The sequence below is a fragment of the Berghia stephanieae genome, chromosome 1 (assembly GCF_034508935.2).
Source record: "Berghia stephanieae isolate SIO BIC M18660-M18661 chromosome 1, UCSD_Bste_1.3, whole genome shotgun sequence".
Taxonomy (NCBI): Eukaryota; Metazoa; Mollusca; class Gastropoda; order Nudibranchia; family Aeolidiidae; genus Berghia; species Berghia stephanieae.
Window position 1 is genome coordinate 130929288 of NC_088360.1, and position 9983 is coordinate 130939270.

The 9983-nt window shown below is 36.6% G+C and overlaps 1 protein-coding gene across 1 annotated transcript in view; it reads right to left on the reverse strand.

The window, feature by feature from the left end:
• Positions 1–4102: 4102 nt before the first annotated feature.
• The window catches only part of LOC144963183 (neo-calmodulin-like), a 24041-nt gene continuing 18160 nt past the window's right edge, over positions 4103–9983 (reverse strand). Inside the window, exons 4-5 of the mRNA XM_078896907.1 lie at positions 7669–7911; positions 4103–6045 (exon numbers count right to left, since the gene is read on the reverse strand). Of these exons, the coding sequence (XP_078753033.1) occupies positions 6002–6045; positions 7669–7911 (287 nt within the window). The 3' untranslated portion in view covers positions 4103–6001. The remainder of the gene's footprint in view (positions 6046–7668; positions 7912–9983) is intronic.

The following is a 9983-nucleotide window of genomic DNA, read 5'->3' on the forward strand; positions in this document are numbered from 1 at the left end:
CTCAAAGCGCTTTACTGTGTATGACACTCACCTTCTGATCGGTAGGTACCTGGTTCGAGTCTCACACTAGGCGAGTCCTTGTTCGGCGATGTGGTCTTATGGTATGGCACTCGCTTTCGGATCGGAAGGACTTCCGAGAAGTCCCATGTTTGAGAGTTTTTGCCAAGATGAGGGTCATTTAAATCGATCGCTTTTTGAAGGACGATTTTCTGGTCAAAATGTTAAATTCGTGTTGTTGTCTTTTTTTGTTCAGTGTACAACACACATAACATAGATATGTAACGCCTAATGAATAATTATTGGTTGGGCTGCGGTATCAAATTACCCTCATTATTTACAGGGTGGAATTAATTAAGTTCAGCAGGACATTCCATTTTGCCCGATGTCGACATGTCACAGACGGATAGAGAGATAGAGAGATAAGAGAGAAGGGAGAGAGGGGAGAGAAAGAGAGAGGGGATGGGGTGGGGAGAGAAATGGGGATAGTATTTGGCTCCTGAGGATGAGAGACAGCAGTATGAAAGAGAGAGGGAATGGGGATACCCCTCTCATGCGCATAATGGACGGCGCCCCCGTTTCGAGCCAAAATAAGTCCCGGCAACCCTTGTACGCAGAATCCCTGACTACGGACAGAGCTGCACATACGAGATAGAAGTCGGTTTGGACGAATTCAATCCCTCGTGGGGGCGGGGACCTACACTCCTCTAAGCTTGGTGAGAAGTTGCCAGGCTTTGATACCAGTAAGAGGAGACACTGGGTAGCAATCGACTTCGGTCGAGGAGCTGCCTAACGGCAAGTGCGTTACATCGGTGGGGTCTAACTTCCTGTCCAATATGTCCACGCTGTGGGCAAGAACCCGAGACGGCAGAGCATCTAGTCGAAAGGTGTGTTGTGACGATGCTACCAGGCGGGTTTGCGACGGTGCACGAATGTGGACCGGACTTTGCTGATTGGGTCGATCGTCATAACATAATAGTGTGAACCATAAGAGGCTGCTGCAGTATGATGGAACACCCAGAGAGGTAAATAAGCAAGGGAGAGAACCAATAAAATAATAATTCAATATAAAGTTTCCATTATTATCTCCCTTCAAGTACTATCGCGCTTGTCATTATGGAACTCTCGGTGAGAATTTGCCATGACCTAATCTGGCCCGTGGAGTCAGAAATAATCGCTGTTTCTGTGGTGTTCAATAGGGTATCAGGGATTGCTTGGTATTCGTAAGAGAAGACGCTACTTTATCGTAAAGTAATTTCCGACGTATCTAATAGACCCAGCTACCTTATCACTACTGCTGGGTGAATATGGATTTTAAAAATGTATCGATTTCATCCGGGATCGATACCGATACCTTTGCTTGTCAGTCAAGAGCTCTTCTTCTTCTTCTTCTTCTTCTTCTTCTTCTTCTTGCACTTGTTAGCAAGTCTCATAACTGAACGAAATCGTGGGCTTGTTTTAACATTGTTGTAATGGAGTATATTTTGTTTTGTTTTGAGAGTATTTCAATTACAACAGTGAGCCCATAACAATTTGGGTTATCAGACCTGCAAAAAAGTCGACGTCGGGAGGGGTAATTAATGTAACACAATAAGATTAGACATGAGAAACGCTCCAAGACTGCTATTTATAAATGTGTACATTTAATTACCTTCAAAACAATGTGTTATTTTTTTTTATCAAACAGAAACATAAATAATGACAATTATAGTGTTATAATTTAATCTGACAATCTGACAATAATAACTGACCAAATCTAATTTTAAAATGTGACAACACCACCATAAGCCGATAAAACCCAAAATTATATTTTCATTTTTGGCCAGAAAATTGATGACTGCAAAAATGGATGAATTTAGATTAGCTTCAATATATCAAAATAATTTTTTAAACTTGAAACTTCCTTCAATTCAAAATCCACCCATTTGTTATTTGGTGTATGGAATTTCAGAACGTGTGATAAGTAGAGGACAGCGTGCACATATATGCAGGTCTGACATCCGAAAACCACTTTGTGGGCCTAGTTTAGCATTGTTGTAATGGATGAGCCCATAATGAATTGGGTAATCAGACCTGCAAATAAGTGCACGTCGGTAGAGGATCATCTTTCTTCACCGACATTCTAAGCTGAAAAATAAATCTGGCCAAAATATTGAAAATGTCTTTTGTCATTTTATGGCAAATCTGGAAACAGATCGATCCAGAAGCAACATTTTGCTGGCTGTGACTTTTGAAGCGTTTTGTCGAGCTGGGTCACACGGGAGTGAGGAAATTACCCAGTTCACCGCCGTAACTACTCTGGAAAAAACACATGTATTAAAATTAAAAATTTTGGCCAGAAAACTCATCCTTCAAGTACAGATAGATTTAAATGACCCGCATCTTGGAAAAAAAACTCTCAAACCTGGGACTTCGCTAAGTCCCAGGTTTGAACGTTTTTGCCAAGATGAGGGTCATTTAAATATAACGGTCTTTTAAGGAGAGTGTTCTGGCCAATTTTTTAAATACATATTTTCCAGGCCACGATAGTTACCTGGTTAAATTGAGTTCTCATAATAAATGTAATGAAACGAAAATGTTAAAGGACAGAATAAAGATAATTAAGAGAATTAGACTGGAGATGATAGAGTTATCATCAGTATCGGTATATACCCGTCTGGTGCACTCTCTCTCTCTCTCTCTCTCTCTCTCTCTCTCTCTCTCTTTCTTTCTTTCTTTCTTTCTTTCTTTCTTTCTTTCTTTCTCTACCCCTCTCTCTCTCTCTCTCTATCTGAGTGCTATCTGCATTCTAAGAAATATCAGAACAATCAGACCATTTATTAATAGGGAAACTTGCAACAAATTGGTAACATCTTTGATATTCCCGAAAATGGACTACTGCAATGCACTGTTTGTTGGTCTAACAAAGGACAAAATAAACAAACTCCAGAAAATACAGAACATGGCAGCCCGCGTTGTACTACAGAAAGACAGAAAAACTGCAGCTCCCGAATTACTACAGCAGCTGCATTGGCTGCCAGTGGACCAGCGGATTAAATATAAATCTTCAACTATCGTTTTCAAATGCCTGGAGGGCTCGTCACCAGCATATCTTTCAAACCTCGTTGAACGGTATAACCCACAGCGATCGCTTCGATCAACGAACGACCTCAAATTGAAAACACCCCGCTGTCGAGTGAAGGCTGGTGAACGCGCCTTTCAGCATTCTGGTCCAAGGTTGTGGAATTTACTACCACTAGAGATACGTTCTTCGTCTTCACTAGAGGAATTCAAGCGTCGATTGAAGACATTCATATTCCGACAGGCTTTCTTTTGATTATGTGTATAATTAGCGTTGTTCGTGTACTGTGTTAGGGCTTCATTATTAAGTTAATCTTTGTTATGCGCCCAGAGCCCTCCTGATGAAGGGATGTTTGGCGCACTATAAATCTATACCATTATTATTATTATTATTATTATTATCTCTTCTCTCTCTCTCTCTCTCTCTCTCTCTCTCTCTCTCTCTCTTTCTGTATTTCTTTCCACCATGCTCTCTCTCTCTCCCTCTCTCTCTCTCTCTCTCTCTCTCTCTCTCTCTCTCTCTCTTTCTCTCTCTCTCTCTCTCTCAATCTTTCTCCTCCCCTGACTGTAAGTGTGTACACAAGATGGCGAAAGGAAATAATCAAAGGGATATCAAATAGAACGATCGAGATAAACACAAAGGCACAGAGAAGATAAGAATGAAAAAATATATCAAAATGTGCATTTTGACAATCAATACGTGCTGGTTTGCCTGGGGGGGGGGGGGGGGGGGGTGGTGGTGGTTGGTAATTGTGAGTCTTTTACGTGAATGTGGTTGTTACTGTTACAGTTGTGTTTTTTTTTTTTTTTTTTTTTTTTTTGTATGTGCTCCAGATGTAACTCTATGACAGAATTCATGATTCCGATTCCGGATACCCGATTCATGTATTCGATTATTGTGATATCGACAGGGCAAATAAATTTTTATTAGAAATTGCATTCAGAGTGTCAAAAGTTCAAATTAAAGTTCAATGGTTTATTGTAAACCATACGTTGTTTATGTCTCTGACCAATGACCATTACATTTTTCTTAGAAATTTAATATTCTAATAGAAATAGAAGAGAAAGGTCATTGTAAAAAGCATTACCAACTTATAATAACGATTAAAAAAAAACAGATAACAATGATGATGATGTTGATGGTGATGATGATGATGAAGATGATGATAATAATAATAATACTGATACTAATAGTAATAATAATAATAATAATAATAATAATAATAATAATAATAATAATAATAATAATAATAATAATAATAATAATAATAATAATAATAATAATAATAATAAAAATTCGTAGAAGAATATGTAGTAGTAGTAGTAGTAGTAGTAGTAGTAGTAGTAGTAGTAGTAGTAGTAGTAGTAGCAATAGTAGAAGAAGAAGAAGAAGAAGAAGAAGAAGAAGAAGAAGAAGAATGAGAAGAAGGATGAAGAGGAGGAGGAGGAGAATTAGAATATTGATAAGTGTTATCAGATTCGTATATAGCCTATGAGTGGGTCACTGCTAGAAATAAATACAAGACATTATATGAGAAATAATACACTCATAATTATTTGAGAGAAATGAAAGGAAAATCTTCAATATATAAAGAGAGTCATGAAATTTATGACAATAATTGAATCAAAACAACCAAAATTACAAAACCGTGCGTAGTACGAGTAATTTGTACACACAATTCAGTGACGTAGATGTGTAATGTCGAATGTTTGTACACACAATTCAGTGACGTAGATGTGTAATGTCGAATGTTTGTACACACAATTCAGTGACATAGATGTGTTGTTTCGAATGCAGATGAAAAAACACCCCATTCAAAGTTTAGGTTAAATCTTGAAGTAAAAGTGGCCTGTAAAGATTGTGGGATGGACTAAAGAAAACGTGCGTAGGCGAGAGTGTTAGCAAACCGAGTTCGTCGATTTAATTTTTTAAATTTTCATTGCAATACAATTCATCTGTTTATAATTTGATTGGTTCAATCAACCCTATTTAAAATATTGGCCAAAAAATTTGCCCTTCAAATATCCCTCCATTAAAATTATCCTCATCTTACCACAAACTCTCAAATCTGGAACTTTGCAAATTCCTTTAGAGAATTTTTGCCAAGATGAGGGTCATTTTAATCGATCAATGTCTGAAGAATGAGTTCTCTGACCAAAATTGTATGTTCGTGTTTGTTTTTGTTTTTGTTTTGTTTTTTTTTTTTTTGTTTTTTGTTTTTAGTTGTTTTTTTCCCCAGAGCACAACAGTGCAGCCTATATCTAATCTTAAAACAGCGTGCATAACACAAGCATTTTCATTTAGAGCATTGACCTCTTACTTCTTACTTTACATTTCAACATATTTAGATGACCTCAAACTTGTCAGCCAGTTTTAAGCCAGAAACTTCTAAGATGTCTCGGGTTTAGAATTCTTTCGACACGTTGGGGGTCACACCTAGAGAGTTTGAAATGTGAAATGGAGTTTGTTTTTCAAGTGAAAAAGATCTCTCGCCATTTTATAATCCTACAGAACGCCAGGAATAATAATAATAATAATAATAATAATAATAATAATAATAATAATAATAATAATAATAATAATAATAATAATAATAATAATAATAATAATAATAATAAGCATATTTCTATAGCGCCTTTCATCGAAAACTCAAGGCGCTACAAAACAACAAGAGACTATTTCATTATCTGAGGTTTGATTCCTTGTTCCTGTGCTTAGGTTTAATTCGTGAATTTCGAAAATAAAAACAAAAAAACTACGACATTTAATCCAACGACAGGCATTCAGTAAAAATATGATTGTGTTAATGGATTCAACACACACACACACATCAATTTTCTAGATTTACATCTCCGACAAATAATAATAAACAATGGTCCATAAAAATAAAAGCTAGACATCAAACATGCGTCGTGTTTCAATCAAGCATCCAAACAATTCTGCCTATTTCTTCTGTTTCTTGGGAGGGGCAATCATGGCCACGAATTCTGGTCAAATAGAAAATGAAACAATATCTTATTGACAACGATTACACATTATAACAGTCATGTGAAATAGATTAATAGTTAGTTTTAAGCCGGCTCGAATAAGAATCACATATTTATGTAGGTAACGTTATTTAACGTGCGGCTATGTGGTCTAGTTGTATTACACGTACTCGCTTTAGGATCGGAAGGTCCTGGGTTCGAGTTTTGCTCAGTGCAAAGTTGAGTCCTTGGAGAAGGCTCTTTACTCACATTCTCTCACCGTACTCAGGTGTAAAATGAGTACCTGGCCGTTAACAGCTTTGTCTCTGTCGAAAAAAATTGTATTATCGCCAAACAGGCATCATGTCCCGTTCTTTATGTTACGTGTTGCTGTTACCCAGTGACCCTTGTAAAGCGCTTTGAGTACGATTAGTGGATATTGCGCTATATAAAAGCTCAACCTTTTTTGTGACATAGATTGATAGTTAGTTTTATGTTGGGTCGAATAAGAATAACATAATATTTATATAGGTAACGTTATTTAACGAGGCCTCAGACTCTGAGTCAGAGCGCTTCACGTCGTACAGCGTCCAAATCCTGGCCTTCACCATGCCATCATGTCGTCTTGTTGTGTTTCCTTTGGGATCGTCTGTAAACGGCGTCGTGTTGGAATGACTCGGACTCCCAAAATTAACAGACGTAGAATCAAAATGATAGGAAATCATAATATGTATGCGCTCTGAGTTGGTTGTTGCTGTTGTTGTTGTTGTTGTTGTTGTTGTTGTTGTTGTTGTTGTTGTTGTTGTTGTTGTTGTTTGGTTTGTTTGGGTTTTTTTTTTTCTTGATTTGATTTTTTTGTTTTTTGTTTTTTGTTTTTTTGTTGTTTTTTTTTTTTCAATGTGGGAAATTCCACTATTCTCCATCATAATAAACAGAAATCAACTCCAAGTTTGGTATTTGTGGCTAAGTGATACTAGGCTGGTAGAAGTTGTGGACTGTAAAAAGTAATAAACAAAAATGAATATAACAGTTTCAAAATAGAGAACAAAATAACAAACACGGAACTTTTCGGACTCAAAACCCCTTATTTCTGTCTTAATCTGAAAAACAAAAACACGCATTAATAATTTTGGCCAGAAAATACGTCCTTCAAATAAATATCGATCGATTGAAATGACCTTCATCTTGACAAAAACTCTCAAGAACTCTCAAATCCGGGGCTTCGCAACGTCCCACTTTTGAGAGTTTTCACCAAGCTGAAGGTCATTTCAATCGATCGATATTTGAAAGAGGAGTTTTCTGGCCAAATTTTTTTTTCAGATTTGGCATCTCGCAGAGCTGCCAGATTGGAATGTTAAAAATTCGTAGTTTCCAAGGAAAAAAAAAAGAAAGAAAGAAAATGTCACTATAAATAGCTTTACAAATATTAATTTGTCCTAACCTGATCCAAAAATGCTCCAAAGTCCTGAATATAGGTTCTAAGGAACTAATTGTTTATTTTCAACAAGATTTAATGAGTCAAAGATGCCTATGCAGTTCTGTAGCTGGAGCCAAAAATTTGTAGTTATACGAATTTTTCGTAGTACTAGGCATGTCCGAAGCATCGTATGTGTAATTTTAATGTTAAAAAGTAAACCGTCTCACCATCATAGTTGACAAAACCATCCCCACTCTGGTCGGCCTCGTGTATCATGTCCTGCACTTCCTGTTCCGACAGCTTCTCCCCTAAGTTGGTCATGACGTGTCGCAGCTCCGAGGCCGAGATGAATCCGTTGCCATCCCTGTCGAAGACCTTGAAGGCTTTCCTCAGGGCTTCCTCCTCGTCTTCGTTGGGGTCCCGTTTGTTCATCATCACACAGAATTCATCAAATTCGACAAAGCCGCTGCCTGGAGGGGAATGAGATTGTAAATGGTGGAAAGGGGGGAGGGAAGGTGGGGTGGACGATTTGTATTATGAGTAGGATAAATGCAATCCAAAGGTAAATTGAAAATAATATAAATAAATAAATAAATAAAATTTCTTTATTCATCCCATAGGGAAAATTGATTTGTCTCTAGGGTCTATTCCAAGTGAAGACTGGAATAACCCAGGTGTTAGCCGTAGTTCAGCGCCGCAAATTGAGCTAGGGTGAGGTGACTTGCTCAAGGCCATACAGCCCAGCGGCGGGTGATCGAACTTGGTATCTTTCGGGTACGAAGCAAAGAGCCACGCTGCCCAAATATTCATGTTAAATAAAGAAGAAAAGTGTAATGTCAAAGAACTGGTTCCTATTTCGTTGGAAGTGTAAAACCACTCTTTCGGAGGACTGAATACATACGTTGTGTAAATGGTCTTCTAGTTTAAGAGTGATGGTATCTTATTTTCTAGTCTAGATATATGCTGGTCGTTAATAAAGATCATCCATCCTTGCTCTTTTATGTCCTAAAATCCCAAGAATCTGCCTATACAGCCTGCTACTGAAATAGTTATGCCACCTTTATGTAACCTACTCATTATTAGTACTCCGAAGGACTGATTACATACACACTCCCAAGGATTTAGGAACCAAGCGAGTGGAGGGTTTGATGTCACGACATTTCGTCCCTATATCTGCGGTATTTATCCTTGATTCAAAGTTAATCAAAGTGAAAGCCTTTCCTTTCGCCCCTCTTTTCTTCCTTCTTTCCGGTCTCCATTCATTTATTCAATTGTTTATTCATTCCTATATCCATTCATTTCTGTATGAATCCATTCGTTCATTTATTCATTCATTGATTCAATCCTACAATTATTGCTCTCCTAATTCATTCATTCATTTATTCCTTAATTCATTCATTCATCCATTCATATACTCGTTCAGTCATTAATTAATTAATTTATTTATTAGTTCAGTCATCAATCTCTTGAGAGAACAAAATAATATATAGTTGATAAATAACATTAACTTTCAGGATTCAAATGCAAACGAGATTTAGAATTACAACAACAAAAAAGTTTGATTAAATTTTGGACAAAATAATGGATGGAGTTCCAGCGTCTGTTTGTAAATATAATTGTACGGATCAACAGAATTTCCCGCTGTAACAAGATGTTACTTTTGTCAGTTGGCTAAATACAAGATTGGACAATAGGAAAGAAAAAGTCGTGACGTCACACCTACTTTTACGGTTCCGAAATCCTTGGAAGTGTGTATGTCACCAGTTCCTCGGAGGAAATTAATGAATAGATTTCATATTGATCAGAATGTGGCATTACTATTTTAGAAGCAAGATGTATCGGCAGATTCTACGAAATACGGGACGTTAAAAGAGCGCGGATGGATGATACTTATTGACGACCAGCTTTTATTTAGGCTAGAAAATAAGATGCCATCACTCTGAAACCAGAATTTAATTACACAATGTATGTAATGTTCAGATTCGGACCGTAAGGCGCTATATAAAAACCATATATTATTATTATTATTATTATTATTATTATTATTATTATTATTATTATTATTATTATTATTATTATTATTATTATTATTTATCATTATTATTATTATTATTAATTATTATTATTATTATTATTATTATTATATTATTATTATTATTAATGTGTAACCAGTTTTACACTTCCATTGAGATAGGTACCAGTTTTTAACACTACACTTTTCTTCCCTATTCATTTTGTAAAATTCATTTTGTAGACTAAAGGGTTTGGCCACCTCCCTCCCTCTCTCTCTCTCTCTCTCTCTCTCTCTCTCTCTCTCTCTCTCTCCCTCTCTCTCTCTCTCTATCTATCTATCTATCTATCTATCTATCTATCTATCTCTGTCTCTCTCTCTATCTCTCTCTATCTATCTATCTATCTATCTCTCTATCTCTCTCTATCTATCTATCTCTCTCTATCTCTCTCTATCTCTCTCTATCTCTCTATCTCTCTATCTATCTATCTATCTATCTATCTATCTCTATCTATCTATCTCTCTCTATCT